This window comes from Schistocerca nitens, chromosome 5 (assembly GCF_023898315.1).
Source record: "Schistocerca nitens isolate TAMUIC-IGC-003100 chromosome 5, iqSchNite1.1, whole genome shotgun sequence".
NCBI lineage: Eukaryota > Metazoa > Arthropoda > Insecta > Orthoptera > Acrididae > Schistocerca > Schistocerca nitens.
The window spans coordinates 293,448,498-293,468,809 of record NC_064618.1 but is presented as its reverse complement, the minus strand read 5'-3'; the positions used below and the strand labels follow the sequence as shown (position 1 = coordinate 293,468,809).

Genomic DNA, 20,312 nt, shown 5'->3' with positions numbered 1-20,312 from the left:
AGATTTCATACTGTTTTGCCTTTCTTTCTTTCCTTCCTTCCTCAAAATGGAGTATCTCTTAACACTGAGGGGACTATTGCCCTCTGCACTCTTCTCATACAGTAGCTGCCCACACACAACCCTCAGCTGGGGTCATTTGTGCCCAAAAACAACCATTTAAAACACTTAACTGCAGGTTGGGGGTGGAAGGGAAGGTGGGAGTTACAGCTTTTTATTACAGCAACTCACTATTACTTTTTCCTTTTCAGGTTATACACTCCCCTGGAAAGCCAAAATAAAAGCATCAGTATACACTCTTATCTTTTTGGCCTCGACTGGATACGGGATGTAAAATGGACATCCCTGTAACTCCTGGTTTGCACACAGTTGTTTGTTTGTGAAGTCGCGATACAAAATTACACCCTGGACCATGTACAGGTACAAGTTAGGCAATCTAATAGGCAATGTCATTTTAATTAGGGTAGAACCATTTCACCTTCTACTAATTAATGTTATTTCAAATTTATACTCAAATATGTTTGACAAAAGAATCACTTTTGTGATCAAGAAGGACTCACCATCAGGTAGGGAACAAAGTAGCTGGTTACAGGAACATTTCTCACAATCTTTTTGAGTCTACTTTCTTCGTATCATGTAGCCAGTGAAGGGAAATTATTGGTATCATACCTTTCTGCGTGGAATCAGTATACTGTCTTGAATGAGACTACTGGTGTCTTGGGACCATTAGCATGAGAATGTCTGAGACTCTTCAGCAAAGATCATCCACGAAGATGTCGCACACACTGATCTTGGGCTGTCCTCTTTTGCACAATTGGACTGCAGAAACTGCTGCCCAGAGTCCTCAAGCATGGCATTTGACAGGCTGATACTCCACATGAATGGGGCTTTTTCAAATCTTGCATCAACAGTGCATTTCCTGCACTGTAAGGGGGCTATGATAATGCAGGGTAAAGACCTATTCCTTAGTGATCATAAAACTTGTTATACTCTGCCTGAATTTTAAAGTATATTATGGCAAACAGATGTCAGGGCGCTATCTAAACTATAACAAGCCTGATAAAATTGTACAAAGATTAGTAAGATCAATTAAAAATGGTCTCACCTGTCATTAAAAGAAAAAATGCTATGGTTTTTCTACTGGAAACACACACACCTGGACTTAATTTTAGCCGGAACAGAATTCCGGCACCTCCCAGGGATTTTTTTTTTTTTTTTTTTTAACTCAGGTAGTAAGAACCAGAGAATTAAAACAGTACATATGTGTGTGTGTGTGTGTGTGTGTGTGTGTGTGTGTGTGTGTGCGCGCGCATGCATCTGTGTGTTCCAGCATCTAAAAGTTTAGAAAGCACTGACGCACACCACCACCAAACAATGAACAATGCCTACTTGAACTTTTCTACAATTGTCTCTATATTGCTGGGATAAATTCAAACATAATTTTCAAATTCAACAATCCTAAAGTCTAATGATAATGAAAGAAGAAGATTTTCTTATGTACAGCTATTGGTGTGATGGAAGAACACTGTTGGCAACAAGGAGTGTTACTGTAAATTTTTCCTAATTGTATTCCTGGCATCTTCACCAGGCATATACAGGGTGTTACAAAAAGGTACGGCCAAACTTTCAGGAAACATTCCTCACACACAAAGAAAGAAAATGTGTTATGTGGACATGTGTCCGGAAACGCTTACATTCCATGTTAGAGCTCATTTTATTACTTCTCTTCAAATCACATTAATCATGGAATGGAAACACACAGCAACAGAACGTACCAGCGTGACTTCAAACACTTTGTTACAGGAAATGTTCAAAATGTCCTCCGTTAGCGAGGATACATGCATCCACCCTCCGTTGCATGGAATCCCTGATGCGCTGATGCAGCCCTGGAGAATGGTGTATTGCATCACAGCCGTCCACAATACGAGCACGAAGAGTCTCTACATTTGGTACCGGTGTTGCATAGACAAGAGCTTTCAAATGCCCCCATAAATGAAAGTCAAGAGGGTTGAAGTCAGGAGAGCGTGGAGGCCATGGAATTGGTCCGCCTCTACCAATCCATCGGTCACCGAATCTGTTGTTGAGAAGCGTACAAACACTTCGACTGAAATGTGCAGGAGCTCCATCGTGCATGAACCACATGTTGTGTTGTACTTGTAAAGGCACATGTTCTAGCAGCACAGGTAGAGTATCCCGTATGAAATCATGATAACGTGCTCCATTGAGCGTAGGTGGACGAAACTAAAATGAGCTCTAACATGGAAATTAAGCATTTCCGGACACATGTCCACATAACATCTTTTCTTTATTTGTGTGTAAGGAAAGTTTCCTGAAAGTTTGGCCGTACCTTTTTGTAACACCCTGTATATGAACAGGAGCAAGCCTAAGAACAAGGAATAACCTATATAACTGGATACATATGTGGTCCAGTTACATTAATGTCACCAGTGCCTATGTTTGACAGCAGTCTGCAATAACCACTCGCAGATGTGGCAACACTAGCAGTGGAGGGTATACAAAGCATGCTGAGGGGATGAGGAAAACCATGCAGTCTTTCTTGAAACACAGAAACAGAGCAATTTTGTCTGATGTCTAAAAGCACATGATCATTGGCTTTCAGGCCAAGGGTGGAAGCATTTCTGAAACAACTAAGTTCATAAAGTCTTCGTGTGCTACGGTGTTTGAAGTATATCATGTATGACAAAATGGCGCTATCCAAAACCTACGTGAGGCAACTGTGGGGCACTATGGGCCCATAGATGACAGGGGTGAATGATGCTTTGGCCATGGAGATGTGTGTAGGCAAATAGACATGCAATTTTTGAGCAACTGACCATACAGATGAACCAAGGTTTTACCAACAATGTCTCCTTAATGACCGTTCAGCGAATGTTGCAAATGGGCCTCTGTAGCAAGCGACTGGTTCATGCACCCATACTGACTGCTGCTCATTGACAACAAAGGCTGAATTTGCATGCCAATGCCACAACTGGATATCCACTGAGTGGCCACAGGTGGCCTTTTCAGATGAACTTCATTTTATGCTGCAGCAGAGTGATGGCCGTTGGATCATTGAAAGGGTCCAGGGCAGAGGATGGAGCTGTATGGTCTGGGTTATGTTTTCATGGCATTCCCTGAGTATCTCATCATTCTGGAAGGCACAGTGTATCAATGCAAGTATGCATCTATCCTTGGGGACATGTCCAACTCTACATGCAGTTTAATTTAATTGGATGGATAAAAAAATCTACTCACCAAGTAATGCCAGAACACACACATAAAAGAATATTATAATTAGGGTGTCTTTCAGAGCCAGTGGCTTCTTCTTCAGGTAGAAGCATTGAAGGGGAAGGTAGAAGGGTGAAGGAAAAGAACTGGAGAGGTCTAGGAAAAGAGGTAGATTTCGGGAAAGTCATCCAGAACCATGGGTCAGGAGAGACTTACCGGATGGGATGAGAAGAAAAGACTGATTGTTGGGGACTGCATCGGATGAGATTTGAAAACCTGAGAGCTTAATGGTGGAAGACAAGGTAATATGTAGGACAGAGATTACTGCTTAAATATTGCACATGAGTTAATAAGATTGAAAAGCTAAGTTCATTGTACGTAACAGAGGTGGGAGGGGGCAGTGAAAAATAGACAGGTAAGACAATGGAAGATGTAGAAAACTAAAACGGAGTGAAGGAAACAGTAGTTTTCTGTGAAGAAATGCTGAGATGGACAAAATTAACATAAATTAAGGCCAGGTGGGTGGCAAGAACCAAGGACATGTTGTAGTGCTAGTTCCCACTTGTGGAGTTCTGAGAAACTGGTATCTGGGGGAAGAATCCAGATGGCGTGTGTGGTAAACTCTTTTCACAATTTTCCCAATCGATTTTTTCCCCAATCCTTTCTTTCATATCATATAGTCGCCCATTCATTACCTGTTATCAACCATTGTCTGTTCGCATGATTTTCGCATGAATTTTCTGATTTTTCCTTGCTTTTCTTTAGTTTTTCTATCTTTTATCCAGCCTCTGCCCATCTTTTTTGTGATTTCCATGATTTCTAATACTCCAAACTGTCCTATCTTGCCATGATGAATCCCATCTCATAATACATCCATTCTTTTTGAAAACGTGCTTCTGTACTGTCAAAACTAAGGTCCCACATCCTGGTTCTTGAAACCTGCTTGTCCTTTGGAGTTCCTCCCAAAGGCATAACACTGAAAGCCCCTGTTTCTGGATGTAATACTACTATATGCCAGGCTTTTCTACAGTTCCAAGTACAGCAATCTCTTGCTCTTACCTGGCTAATCTGTGACCTACATGCGTACTCATCCAATTTTCAGTCCATCAGACTTCTCTCTTTCTACAAAATCCTGCAGTTATCCTTGGATGGTATCATCCACCTAGCCAACTTCAAACTGCAACAACATTCCAGACTTCACCTTAACAAGCTATCCCACCTTCTCCTAAACTACCTCAACAGTGATGTTTCCCTTTCTGTCTATCGGCAACTCCCTAACCAGCCACATCATCAACCACCACTCCTCTCCAACTAACTGAGCTTGGCCAACCTCATCAACATTCCACAGCTTTTACCACTACCTCCCAGAACAAGAATAACTCATAATCACAAGAACCAATCACAACAGAACATGTCCTCAACCTCTCGTCTAAAGCACTCTCCCCTCCTAAATTATCTGTATTATCTAAGGATCTCACTTTCAGCCCTATCCTGCATCTGATCAGGCTGCTTTGGTGAAGGACCTCCTTTCCTTCACACGTAATATCAACTGGAAATATCACTTTTGAACCCAATTCCAAAACCTTTTCAACAGCAAACCTGACATTGAACAATGCCTTGAACAATTCTGTCCATGATCTCAACTTGATCCACCACCACTTCCTCAAAATCATCCCTTGCAAGCCTTCCAAGATATCCTCACATTCAGCATTGCTTCACAACCCTTCCTCAGGTCCCTACAACAAGACCCTAAACAGTCCTCTGCAGAATTCCAGGCTCTACATTCTCTAAAAGCTGATGACTCCATCATTATCCTCCCAGCAGACAAAGGATCTACCACTGTGGTAATTGACTGAGAGGAGTATTTTATTGAAAGTCTATACCAGCTGCTTGACTACTCTGTATACATCAAGATCCCATCCCCATAGTTCAAACTGACCTGAAAACCCACCTTAAAACCTCAGGCCCCTCACAAGGGCTTACACCTCAATCAATAAAACTTCTCACTCCACCCAAACATGCACACCAACCTTTTATCTTCTTCCTAAGATCCACAAACCCAATCATCCTGGCTATCCTTTAGTTTTTGGCTTCAAAACAACCACCGAATGTATATCTGCCTAAGTTGATCAGCACCTGCAACCCAAATACAAAGACTTCCATCTTATATCAAAGATACCAATCTGTGCCTGCCCCACTCCCACCACACATCTTCCTTGTCACCACTGATGCCACCTCCCCCTATACCAACATCCCCCATGAACGTGGTCTGTCTACTGCTGAACATTTCCTCAGTCAGCGTCCACCTGATTCCAAACTTATGGCAAACTTCAGTCACCTTAATCAACTCTATTCTTACAAACATCTACTTTACCTTCGAGGGGCAGGCATAAAAACAAATCAGGAGTATGGTCATGGGAAACAGCATGGCTCATTCCTTTGCAAGCTTTTCATGGGTCACTTGGAAGGGCCTTTCCTGGGATCCGTAAGTCTTCAGCCTCCTGGCTTGGTTTAAATACATTGATGATATATTAACCATATGGACTCATGGTGAGGCTGACCTGTTAAAATTCGTGGAATCTCTGAATACTTTCTCCCAATTAAATTTCACATGGTTCTATTCCGAATCCTGTGCCATTTTCCTTGATGTTGATCTCATCCTTACCAAAGGCCAGCTACACAATTCTGTCCACATTAAACCTACTAACAAATAACAGTACTTCCATTTTGACAGTTGCCTTCCTTTCCGTGTCAAGCATTCCCTCCCATACAGTATCGGTGTTTGAGGAAAAAATATTTGTTCAGATTCAGACTCTCTACAGCAATACACAACCATACTCACCTCAGCCTTCACTGGATGTAATTATCCCACCAGACTAGTTCAAAAAAAGATTTCCTGGATCATCACATCCAATCCTGGTACTGCTGATCCCTCCAAAAAACAACTTCAGATCACGCCACTGGTGTGGTCTGAAATGTATTAATCAACTACTTTGACAAGGCCATGACTTCCTAAATCATGCCCTGAGGTGGGATCATTCTGTCTGGTCACCACACCTAGAACAGCATTTCGTTCCCCTCCCAGTCTCTTCTGCACCCATCTCCTTACTCTATGGCTCCTACCCCTGAGACCTTCCCCACTGGAAGACTTGCCCTACACACCTCCTACTACCCCCTATTCCAGCCCAGTAACTAGCAAAACATGTATTATCCAAGGGAGAGCCACCTGCGAAATGTTGTTGTTGTTGTTGTGGTCTTCAGTCCTGAGACTGGTTTTATGCAGCTCTCCATGCTACTCTATCCTGTGCAAGCCTCTTCATCTCCCAGTACCTACTGCAACCTACATCCTTCTGAATCTGCTTAGTGTATTCATCTCTCAGTCTCCCTCTACGATTTTTACCCTCCACGCTGCCCTCCAGTACTAAATTGGTGATCCCTTGATGCCTCAGAACATGTCCTACCAACCAATCCCTTCTTCTAGTCAAGTTGTGCCACAAACTCCTCTTCTCCCCAGTTCTATTCAATACCTCCTCATTAGTTATGTGATCTACCCACCTTATCTTCAGCATTCTTCTGTAGCACCACATTTCGAAAGCTTCTATTCTCTTCTTGTCCAAACTGGTTATCGTCCATGTTTCACTTCCATACATGGCTACACTCCATACAAATACTTTCAAAAACGACTTCCAGACACTTAAATCAATACTGGATGTTAACAAATTTCTCTTCTTCAGAAAATCTTTCCTTGCCATTGCCAGTCTACATTTTATATCCTCTCTAATTCGACCATAATCAGTTATTTTTCTCCCTAAATAGCAAAACTCCTTTACTACTTTAAGTGTCTCATTTCCTAATCTAGTTCCCGCAGCATCACCCGACTTAATTCGACTACATTCCATTATCCTCATTTTGCTTTTGTTGATGTTCATCTTATACCCTCATTTCAAGACACTGTCCATTCCGTTCAACTGCTCTTCCAAGTCCTTTGCTGTCTCTGACAGAATTAAAATGTCATCGGCAAACCTCAAAGTTTTTATTTCTTCTCCATGGATTTTAATACCTACTCTGAACTTTTGTTTCTTTTCCTTTACTGCTTGCTCAATATACAGATTGAATAGCAACGGGGAGAGGCTACAACCCTGTCTCACTCCCTTCCCAACCACTGCTTCCCTTTCATGTCCCTCGACTCTTATAACTGCCATCTGCTTTCTGTACAAATTGTAAATAGCCTTTCGCTCCCTGTATTTTACCCCTGCCACCTTTAGAATTTGAAAGAGAGTATTCCAGTCAAAATTGTCTAAAGCTTTCTCTAAGTCTACAAATATTAGAAATGTAGGTTTGCCTTTCCTTAATCTTTCTTCTAAGATAAGTCGTAGGGTCAGTATTGCCTCACGTGTTCCATATACCAGCTGTTACGTAAACACTGTTCAGTCTTTTATATCAGCATGACTACCACCAAATTATCAATTAGGATGAATGGGCATAGGCAGAGGATGTATACTGGCAACATGCAATCTCCTGTTGCAGAGCATGCTCTACAACATGACAATCATGATCTCAGTGTCTGTTTCACCACACGCACCATCTGAAGTCTTCCAACAGACACCAGTTTCTCAGAACTCCGCATGTGGCAACTAGCGCTACAACATGTCCTTGGTTCTCGCCACCCACCTGGCCTTAATTTACATTAATTTTGTCTGCGTCAACATTTGCTCACAGTGACTACTGTTTTCTTCACTCTGTTTTAGTTTTTACATCTTTCATTGTCTTACCTGTCTATTTTTCACCGCAGCCTCCCACCTCTGTTACGTACAATGCACTTAGCTTTTCACTCTTATTAACTCATCTCTGTCCTGCATATTATTCTTTCTTCCACCTTTAAGCTCTCATTTTTTCAAATCTCATCCAATGCAGTCTCCAGCAATCAGTCTTTCCTTCTCATCCCATCTGGTAAGTCTCCCATGACCCAGGGTTCTGGGTGACTTTCCTGAAATCTACCCCTTTTCCTAGACCTCTCCAGTTGTTTGGTTTCACCTCCTTCCTTCCCCTTCAACCCATATCCTAAAGAAGGAGTCACTGGCTCCGAAAGCTTGCTGAATTATAATTTTCTTTTATGTGTGTGTTCTGCTGCTGCTTTGTGAGTAAATTTTTTATCCATCCAATTAAATTATATTGTCAAAATTGATTGTTTCCATTGTTATATTTTTACAGGCAGTTTGTTTTTCCTCAGCATGGTGGCATCTACCAGAGTAACAATGCTACATGTTACACAGCTTGCAGTGTATGTGCATGGTTTGAAGAACACCAGGATGAGTTTACTGTACTCCCCTGGTCATTGACTCCCCAGACGTAAACCCAATCAAGAATCTGTGGGACAACCTTGATCAGGTTGTTTACATCATGGATCCTCAATCGTGAAACCTAGTGACACTAGTCATGGCACTGGAGTCAGCATGGCTACACATCCCTGTTGGTACCTTCCAGAACTTAATTGACTTATTCTGCACGTCCACCCTGCAAAAGGTGATTATTGAGTGCTTTGAGAGGTGGTCACATTACTTTGAGTAGACTGTGTCTGTGCAGGCTTAAAGACAAACAAAAATAGTGAGTATTAAATGCAATAAAAGTGTGTAAGCACACAATTTCATTGACAAATGTATTTAAAGTGAAAACTGACTAACTTATTTATTATTTGTCTCAAAAGACTAACATTACATTCTTGTTATGTTCTCATTCATTACATTACACACATTTTGCCCAACATTATAAATTTCTCAGTCAAGATGGCTAAATACTTAATACTACTAATCCTAGTCTGGAAGCTGCAAGGCAGCCACTTATAGGAATTTGAATGCCGCATCTGCCAAATTAATAATAATAATAATAATAACATGATTAAACCAAAAATATCTTTCTTTGGATATTAATAGGCTCATATTTTAAAATTAAGAAATTTAAAATCACTATAAATTGTAATTACTGGAAATAAGCAGATGTAGCAAATTACCTATTAAAATGAATGACTTACCTGAAAATAGTTCGAGCATGCAGACAAAATAGCTCTATGGGCACGGATTGACTGGCCTTCACAAGAAAGAGTAACATCAACGAATAATTCTCGGTCCAGAAGTGTGCGCAGAGCTTCAGTCAGTTTCTGATGATAACTGCTCCAACGTAGGCAGAACTCTTGGCTATCTGCCATTGTCAGACACCTTTGAGCAGTTTGTCAAATGCTGTAAGTAAAGAATGGAGCAACCTGTTATAATATTCTGACAAAACCACAGAACGTACTCAAAAAAGCAGATATGAAGAGCACAATGTACTGAGATGACAGCTCTCATTTGCAACTTTGCAGGATGCAATGGGCGAGAGAGAGAGGACAGAATGTAAGATTTGTGTTTGTTCACAACTCAAGATGGTGATTCAAGAAAATACTTGTAATTCAACCATTTCAAAACTAATGACTTGCAGTTAATAATCTTATGCGTAAATGTAGTATGACCATTAAATTTATCATATCTAGATGGCTGAGGTGGCGTTATCACTTATGGAACACAAGACTGTATTGAAATCTTGCCAGAAGAATGAGGACATTAGTGAGGTACAACTGCAGTGGCAGAAAGGGTTTGAAACACAGCCAAAAACAGATCACCCAATTACTTGTGTTTGTGATAAGTTTGAAGCTGACAGAACTATTACAGATGTACAGAAAGCAATATCCGGTTGACCATAAACAGTTTCAAGTCCAGTCCACTGATGCCATGCTTCATCCTCTCAGAGGACCAGGGAGTGCATGAAAGTGAGATAAAACGGTCAAGTGTAAGACACCTTCATAGGACTGAAAAGTGGAGAATGCACATTCTAAGCCTGCTACATAAAGTGGATGAGGATAAGTCGGATTAAATACTGAGAGTAGTTTGAGCTCACGGTTTGCTATGTGTGGAATTTGCAAGGATTTGTGTGTGATCTGATGACACACAATTTAAACTCAATGGTACTGGTAAGGTGAGCTGCCACAATTCTGTCTATTGAGCTCATGAATATCCTGAAGTTCATGCGCACAAGGCAGTGAATCTATTTGGAAATACTGTGTGTGTTGTCTGTAATTGAAAGGTTTGATTGGTCCTTTCTTCTTTGAGAGTACTGTAACTAGTCAGGCATACCTACTTCAGACAATGTTTCTGCTAGCTATAGAAACCTTTTATGGACATAAAATGCTTTATACTCAACAAAATGAAGTCTCAAGTACACACCACTGAATTGTCAGTTTGTACCTGGATGACACTCTACCAGGATGACGTGTAAGTCGAAGAGGTTCTATTGAATACTCACCTCACTGTTCCAATTTGACATTTATGGGCATCTTCATGTGGGTGCCATCAAAGATTTTGTGTATTGACGAAACCATCTACAATCAGCAAACTATGTGAAAAAATCTGAGTATCATGTGCTGCCATTAAGCCAGATACAGTCACAGCCATAATAACTTGGTCTGCAGTTTGGCATTTTTTAGAAGACGCTTTTAGTGTCAAAAATATTAACTGCAAGGCAACTTTTTACAAATATATATCAAAGAGTGATTTCATTTTTTTGACCTCCCTGAAGCTATAAAAATGCAAAACCACATTGCCTCCTTGTTTCCTGCTGCCCCTCTGCCACATCCACAACCATTTTACTCAACTTACAAATGAAATCTGAATATCAGTTCTTCAGTAATGGCAAGACGACACTCCAGCATTTCAGCGATAAAACTCACTGTATACACTTTTGAAATATATACTTGACCTCTTCCCAAAAATAACAGGCAGGCTATAAATGAATAAAGACCTGCCTCATTACTAGCAAACAAAGTGCATTCAGTTCCAAACATGGGACATAAGTGCTCCCCCCTTTAAATGAATGTCACCAATTGGTACTAAGTACATGTATTGGACAAAAATATGGAAACATCACAAGAAATGCATGCCTGAATGTAAATACAGATGCTAGGGAAGCCTGCGGGTTGCGCTGCTGTATTTGACCGTGAACGGAACACGTGCAAGGTCCTCTACATGTTGCAAGTGTCAGTTGTGGTCAGAGTAATGTTTTGTGTCGTTGTGAACAGAGCTGTGCCTCGCACCACATTTACCCGCCTGCAACCAACCAGACCATTCTGTTCCATTGCGTGCATCATGGATAGTTGAGATACACTGCACCGGGAACAGAGTGTACAGCTCACAATGTGCCATTGAGGCCGTGGCTTGTTTGGGTACCCGACCGAGCATGGACCCGACAGGGCTTGGTGCAATAGGGAAACAGGCAGCACCTGGAAGGTACGAATGACTGACCAAACACAAGCAGATTTGCTCTCTGCTTTCCAAATCACTAGGAACAGAGCATTCTTGATCCTTTGTAAGGAAAAGTAACTCATAATATAAAGTAACAGTTGTAACACAGCAATGCGTAATACTATCATGAACATAGTACAAGCAACTTTTTATTAGTTTATACACTCCATTCTTTTCTTCTTTTGTTTCTTTCTATAGCCTACACCTTTGTAAGCCCTTTTATGAAACTTGATCTCAAATTTTGTAGCTAAGTTTTTATTAAATTTAGGTCCACAGTTGGAACGTTGTCCAGAAATGTTTCATCCCACATTTTATATTCTTCTTTTTGTAATGTTCCTGGGTTGTTCTCCACAAAGTCTTTTACAGTACACTTTTATAAGATTTTTTTTATCTGATCAGTGGTCCATTCCTTCACCATACTGTAAGTAACTAGAACTGGCCGTCATGTGAAAAATGCAGGAAAACTCATGGATCTCAAGAACGTGTCTCCATTAATTCATGGGCTGAGACTGCAGATGTTACAGAATCCGTCAGAAATATCCGTGGCCCATCCTAACATCCACTTATTATTAATATGTCAGACATAAATATCGAACAGCAAAGGTCCTTCCAATGGCAAGGATTTGAAAAAGTGTAGAAGAGGAAACAGAAGTTTCCCTGTAGTTGGAGGAGGGAAGCGACACTCATCTGAAGAAATCAGGAGAAAGCATTGTATTGCAAAATTTTACACAGGTTGCAGATACTGATTTTTGGTAAAATGCCTGCCAAACAGCCAGTCTGAAGCCAGATTTTTCCTTGGAAAGGTTTATCTGCAAGAAAAAGATAAACTTCATACAAAATGAGAACAGTTCTGTCACAATATAACCATCCAACTTCCATGTGTGTCAAAAAAAACTTTTTAAGTATTTGCCATTTATTCACACAGTATTACAAAAATTCGATAATTAGTAGGGCATCCTTTAATAAAATTATAACAACAAAAATAATCAATTTTTGACAATATAATGTAATGGGACAGATAAAAAATCCACTCACCAAGCGGCGGCAGAACACACACATAAAAGGAGGTTATAATTAGGCAAGCTTTCGGAGCCAGTGGCTCGCTCTTCAGGCAGAAGAGTTGAAGGGGAAGGAAGAGGGGTGAAGGAAAAAGACTGGAAAGGTCTAGGAAAAGGGGAAGATTTCAGAAAAGTCACCCAGAACCACAGATCACGCGAGACTTACCGGACAGAATGAGAAGGAAAAACTGATTGTTGGGGACTGCAACGAACGAGATTTGTAAATCTGAGAGCTTAAAGGTGGAAGACAGAATAGTATGCAAGACAGAGATTACTGCTAAAACACTGTGTACGAGTTAATAAGAGTGAAAAGCCAAGTGCACTGTATGTAACAGAGGTGGGAGGGGGACAGCGAAAAATAGACAGGTAAGAAAATGAACTTTCATATTTTTCATTAATGAAAGTTCATTTTCTTACCTTCATCAACATGCCAAAATGACCATATCATTCCCAAAGTGAACACTATGGTGATGGTGTGAAACATCCTCGGTGGCAAAAGGCAATGATTAATATTGCTTCAGGTACTGAGTACAGCCAGCATGCCCCTATGTTCTGGAAAAATTTAGTTTCAGCTCTAGTGACCTCCCTGAGGCTTTTGGTGGCAGACTTCTTGGAGCAAAACAGAGTATGCTTGTGTGACTCAGGTACAGTGTGTATTCATTCTGTGGAGCAAACAGTGACTTGCCCACTTCCGCACAGTAGTAGTTCTGCAGACGTGAGTAGAGCATCGAACTTTCTATCGGGTGATATTAGAAGTAGTTCATGTACCAGTAAACACACAAATTTCTGTAGGGTTTCCAGGCTACTGGGCAGGCATGGATGGTGGAAGCACCCAAATCAACATTCTTTACAGGTTAACGGTGTCTTCACTCTTACCCTCAACCTGGTTCCTACTTGCATACTGGCTGTGCTGGTCATATGGTGGTAGAATGGTAAGGATTCCTCCTCCACTGGTCCTAATAGTTCTAATGGACCCAGTAACTTTGCTTTAATTCTGCATAGCCCTTCCAGAAACTGTTCCTTGCATGTTAGAAAAACGTCCCCAAATGCATCATCTTTACAGCTCTACAAAACATGTGTTACATCTTCAACCCAAATAGACAGACTGCAGATGATGGCAGGTGATCCCCGGCATGTGCTGATGCAAACATTCCTTGTGGATCAAAATGTTGGTGTGACTACCACAGCATGATGGCGGATGACTGCTGGATACAAAACTGCATCACATGTATACTCACTCGTTCTCACTTACTACCAACTTATTTCCTGTTTGCTTATTTACTTCTATATCAACTACATATAAAACAAAACATTTGATGTTTTCATTTTAATTAGACACACAAATGTTCTACTAATAAATCTATACACAAATGTTCCCCGTGAACTTTCCTCATAGGAACAGCACAAATATAAGCACAACCATAATACCTAATAACTAATAAGTACATACAAACATTCAGCTCGTATGACCACCTCATGATCTTAAGGTGTAGGGATGTGCCGGAACAACATTAAGTACACTCTGTGTCACTGGCTTATTTCTACCTTACTTTCTTCCGTTTCTCAACCAAACCTCCTTCCCCCTTCAGAAGAAGCTGCTAGCAATTGAAGCAATGCTTCTGGTTCACCTTGAAACAGGTGAACGGAATACATTTCTTTACACAGCATTCAACACATTGTTTTCTCTGTGGCCACTAGTAATTTTCCTCAATGCAATATTACATGGCTTGTTGTCCGCTATGCCCAGCTAAAGTGGAATCAAGGGCTCACCTCAATACTTCGGGCCTAAACTGGCTGGCAAAGGGTCTGTCATCAGAGCTGACAAGTGCTTGTTTTGGATACCACTGACAATCAAGTTCGGAAGCCTGAGCCCTGCACCACTGTTCTGTGTCTATTCCAACGCATTTTACAGTGAGCATTACCATGAGGCTGGAGTACCTCAAAATCAAATTCACTATATCTTAAGACCAAGTAGGTTAGGCTACTGGTTGGATCCTTTAATTCCAGAAGCCTTTTTAGTATGGTGTGATCCATTATGATCTTAAAATGACTCCCATACAAATAATAAAGAAAATATGTGATGCCAAAAATTAGCACCAGCATTTCTTTTTCTGTAGTTTAATAGCTTTTTTGCTTCAATGGGTTGCCTGGAAGCAAAAGGAGGCGGGGCTGTTTCCCATCCACCTTGACTCGGAACACAGCTGATGGCACAGTTGCTCGATCACAACTGTTTTTGATAGTCTCGAGAAATGACGGATGTTTGGTTCAAGGGAGAGGTAATGGACCAAACAATGAGGTCATCAGTCCCTCAACTCACAAGTAGTGCATCTGGAAGCAGAGACGTCCACTGGTAATGTTTTCTGATCTAATCAGGAGATTCATAATAGTAAAAGTGAGAAGGCTAAAAGGTAATGGGCATCTTTCATACCGTTAATAATAAAACCAAGATGTAGGAAATAGTGAAGTCAGCAGGTGGGTGTCCCTGGGGCTCAACCACAGCTTTCCACCTCTTATCCATTATAGTCCAGAGTGCCCACTATTCAACAAGTGTTAACACCATCTTGGGTTCAGAAGCATTGGAGAGTGGCTGGCTGATGAAATATAATAATACTGTACAAACAGCTGTTATTTTGATATTGTTTTATTAGGCAACCAGTTTTGAAGTTCCCATCATGTCATCTTCAGCCCTGTCGCATGAATGACACCAAGTACCACTAACAAGTACCACTCATGCATGTATAAGACAAGGCACCACACATGATTATTTGTGCCTTGTCTTATTCATGCACAAGTGGTACTTGGTGCCATTCATGCGACAGGCCTGAAGATGACTTGATTGGAACATCACAACTGATTGCCTAATAAAACAATATCGAAATAACAGCTGATGGTATAATATTATTACACTATTCAATAAAGTATGACAACCAGAATAGCAAATTGGGTGCAGCAGAAAGGAGGTAAACTGAATATAAAAGCGATTAAAACAGACTAAAAGAGGGATGGAAAAGTAGCCTAGTCAAGGAGGTAGGGTCAGGGATGCCCTGGCCCTCACATACAGCGGGAGATACCCCATCCCCAAGCATCCTGCAGCTGCTCTTAAGGCGCGCGCGCGCACACACACACACACACACACACACACACACACACACAAATAAAAAACTATGTCTTAGGCTGGTGTGGCCAATGTGGATTTCTTCTGGGAGAAGCAGAAGGAAGTACACTATGCTGCAGTTGTCTCTTCATTGTGCAGAGTGTATTAGATGGGGCAGTAGCTGACCAGAGGTTGTTCCATTTTCAAGCGTACAGAGATCTTGCGTGCCCCCACGAATCCGCACCTGCGTTGGAAAGTGAGTAAATGCTCCTCTAGCTGAACGGTTGGTCAGTTCATTCCCCAAGTACCCACATGACTTGAGACTCAGAGAAAGACAACTGAGCAGGCAGCACAATGAGGCCAACGAGAAGGCCACAAATAGCGGAGACCAAATGGTAGCAAGAGCAGCATTGGTCAATAGCCAGGAGACTGCATACTGAGTCAGTACATACATTAAAAAAATGATCAAGGGAGGCCCATTTAGTAAAATGGAGTGCTCTTATATTGGCTGTCAGCCGTGTCATAAACACACTACATGCTCCCGGCAGTGAATGGCTTTTTGTACTGGCAGGAGATGTAAAAGCATGTCCCATCTGATTCACAGTTTTAGAGCCACTGGTGTAAAAGATGGTAGCACTCTGGACCTCTTGAAGACCTAGACGTAACCAACGCCAAAAGGGGATGGTGGTGACAGAGACTTCAGGTCCTCTGAAAAAATCTGTCCTAATCCATGCCCTGGACACCATCCAAGGGGGAGCGCACAAGAAAAAACAGGGAGCATAGTCCAGGGAGGGGCGATGGAGATCTTGGTAGAGGGAAGTGAGGCTCATTCCAACTGGTAATTCCACCCTGGGGTGGAGATCATGAGGACGACACACCTTGTACGTAAAAGGAGTAGGATACATGAGAAGATGAGGATATTGTCTAATGGTGATTGCATGTAAGACCAAGAGTTGGTACCATCAAACCTGAAGAGGGCAGGTCTCTGCTTCAGCAAGGAGATTATGGGACTAGTCCGAAAGACATGTATAGCCAGACTCGTGCTACAATGGTAGACTGGGTATAACAGTTTCAAAGTTGAAGGAACCACCGAGCCATAAACTTGGCAACCACAGTCCAGGTGGGACGAAGCCACGGCCCAGCAAATATGAATAACAGCAGTGCAATCTGCAGTCCAAGATGTGTGGGCAAGGAAGCAAAGAGTGTTAAGCTTCCACATGCAGCTAGTCTTCAGGTGATAAATATGGGGCAGGCAGATCAGATTTTTATTAAACAGTAGGCCGAATAAATGGGTCTGTGCTGAAACTTCCAAGTGCTGCGTACTTAAGTAGAATTCCAGGTCAGGATGAACCATAGTACAATGGCAGAAATACATGACCTGAGAAATGGAAACCATGGGAAAAAGCACATGCAGAGGCCCACTGGATGGCACCTTGGCACTTGCCTTCAATAGAAGATGCCAAGTGGGAGCAGTACCAAATGCAAAAATTGTCGACATACAATGCTTGGTCCAACAGATGTCACTAACAAATTAATGGCGGCAAGGAAAAGAGTGACGCTTAACACAGAGCCCTGTGGGATGCAATTCTTTTGGACCCATGAGGAGCTGAGTGAAGTGCCAAACCAACCTCAAACAACCGGTGAGATAAAAACTGATGGAAAAAAAATCAGTAGGGGGCCTCGAAAGCCCCAGTTGCAGACGGCGAGTAGAATGATGATGCCAATCAGTGTTGTATGCCTTATGGGGGGGGAAAAAAAAAAAAAAAAAAAAAAAAAAAAAAAAACGCGATAAGGTGTAGGCATTTAGAAAAAGCCTGTTGAATTGCTGTTCCAACCTAAAGAGACGGTCAGTTGTGGATCATCCCTCCTGGAAACCACATTGATAGGTGGACAAAAGGTCTCGAGATTCCATAACACAGAAATACTTTCAGCAGCTCACAGAGTACATTAGTCAGGCTAATTGGTCAGCAACTGTCGATAGATACTGAGTTCTTGCCTGGCACCTTGGAACCAAAGGCAGTTGAAGAGCTTAAGGAAATGTTGCCTTTGGCTAACATTCAGGTTTTGGATCACCTAATTGTGAACTGCATCATGGCCTGGGGCTGTTTTGCGGGATGGGGCAAGAGACTGGAGTAGTTCCCACTCGTGAACACCTCATTATAGGATTCAGACTGGTGGGGCGTGAAACATGAGTGTATGTATTCAACTTGTTACTTCTGCGGTAGAAAAATCACGGGATAGGAAGAGCACGCCAATGCTGTCTGAAAGTTGGTCACACGGTGTTCTGCAAGAACTGATGAACTGGTACAAACACCACCCTGTAGAACTAGACCGGGAATAGCTGGATTGTTGGCTGCCCATAAGGAAATGCTGCATAGCCCACACTTAAGATGAAGAGGCATATGTCCCCAGGGAGGAGACAGCGCTCCCAGCCTTCCTACTTACTGCATTTGATTAGATAGCGAGCCTTAGCACAAATTTGATTATAAGTGATATGGTTGGTCTGCAAAGGTTGTCGTTTGAATTGCTGCAGTGCTAGTCAGCTATCCTGAATAGCTACTGAAATGTGTTTGGTTCACCTTGCAGGACCTGATCAATACAATCCAACAGAGAGGTGGTAAATGTAACAGTAGAGGCACACAAAGACCAGTTGGCTCTGTGAAGTGCACAATGCGGTAGTCTGTCTGGAAATGGCAAGGAAATAACAAGATCACTGGAACGTCGTCACGGTCACAAAGGTCACCATGTAGTGACCAATGTGGCAAGGCCAAAAAATTAGGGAGGACACGGTTAGATCAATAGCTGAAAAGGTACAGTAGGTGGTACAAATAGATTGGAGGACCATCATTGACAAGACACAGGTCATCATCTGTCAGAAGCTGGTCAGTCACAAGCCCCTACCAGACGAAGGGTACTCCCCCATAAAGGGGTCATGTGCATTGAAGTCACCCAACAAGGGGAAAATTGTTGGATTAATGTGGTCCATTCAACATAATTAAGTGGCCTGCCTGGAGGTAGGTAAACGCTCCAAATAGTAATCACAGACATTGTTTGCACCTGCAGTGCTACTGCCTCCAACGAGGTGCAAAGGGGATTCAATTCATTGATCACTTCTATACGAACCAATGTACAGACCCCTGCAGATGCCCTCTCATTACCAGCACAGTTCTGACAGAACACAAATAACCACAGAGTGTTAGAGAATAGTTGTTCATAAAATGAGTTCCTTGGAGAACAATGCCAACAACTAAAGGAGAGGAAATAAGGTGGTGTAGTTCTGGAAGGTGGTAGTAGCACCCACTACAATTCCACTGAATGACCAGGTGACTGGTGGCCAGGTTAGGCATAAAGCAACCTGGAGGACTGGTAACACCAGATTAACTGCCTGTCACCGGTGGGGATGGAACTACATTTACAAATATCGACTCAGAATCCGACCGCATGGCAGGATTTGGTGAATCCGGGGAGGGGAGGGGGGAGACTTCCCAGAGGAGCCTTGTCTCTATTTTTCTTATTCTTCATTTCCTCTGTAGCCTTTGCTGTGTGTGGGTCATTAAAGGAGCTATCTGCAATGATCACAGGGACATATGGTGAGCAGACAGCCTTGGGACTCGCAGGTCGTGGCTTCTTCGGCCACTGTTTGGAGTCAGGCCTTTAGTCTGAGGGTTGCCTGGGAGAGGGATCCCAAGAGGGAGCCCTGTCACTGATAGAAGCTGAAGAACAGGAATGCTTCTCCAGTTGGGTGTGGGAAATGGTGATGATGTTAACATAATGGATCATGTTTCTTCTGTGCCTCAGTGTAGGACAGGCAGTCAACAGATTTGTATTCCTGGATCTTCAGTTCTTTATTGAAAACCGGGTACACTGGCAGGCCTGGGGTGTGATGTTCCACGAAAATGGATATTCACAAGGACTACCTTGTTGGAATGATTGTTCACAGCTGCTGCTTTTTGCGTCTACCTTGCAGTGGGATGACACAGGCCCAAAGCATTAACATTTGAAGCATCTCATAGGTGGTGGGCCATACTGTTTCAAATCGCACCTGTACAACATTACCTTAACCTTCTCCAGGAGGGCATTTCCTCCAAAGGCTAACAAAGGCACCTGTATGAGTACAATTATCCTTGGGCCCTTTTCGTAGATATCCAATAAAATGTATGCCTTGCAGCAAGGTTAGTTCAGAGATTCTCACCTGCTTTGAGAATAACATCTCTGTGGAAGATAATTCCTTGGATCATCTTGAAAGTTTTGTGAGAGGTCAAGGTCACAAATATGTCACCTAGATGATCTGAAGATTGGGCAGCAGGGGAAGTTTTAATCAGTAACGAACCATTTCGCATTTTACCCAGACTAAGCTTTCCAAACTTGTTTTCAATAAAAAATAATAGTTTCATTGGAGTAAAGGTATCTCTATCATTCCAAGATTAGACCAAATATTGGGTAAAGTGTTTCACTCCCAGATGTCTGGCTCATCCACCTTCCCGTGGTGTAGCCAGGGAAGGAAACATCGCGGGATCATATCTCTCTGCATTTTAATAATCTATCCCACGCGAAGAGACTGCTAGGATCTTGCGGCCAGTAACAGAAGAAAGTTTAACTCACTTCATG

The 20,312-nt window shown here is 42.1% G+C and overlaps 1 protein-coding gene across 1 annotated transcript in view; it reads right to left on the bottom strand.

The window, feature by feature from the left end:
- LOC126260136 (broad-complex core protein isoforms 1/2/3/4/5-like) overlaps nt 1-20,312 on the bottom strand; it is an 88,779-nt gene that overhangs the window by 57,332 nt on the left and 11,135 nt on the right. Inside the window, exon 2 of the mRNA XM_049957385.1 lies at nt 9,254-9,458. Coding sequence (XP_049813342.1) covers nt 9,254-9,427 — 174 coding nt within the window. The 5' untranslated portion in view covers nt 9,428-9,458. The remainder of the gene's footprint in view (nt 1-9,253; nt 9,459-20,312) is intronic.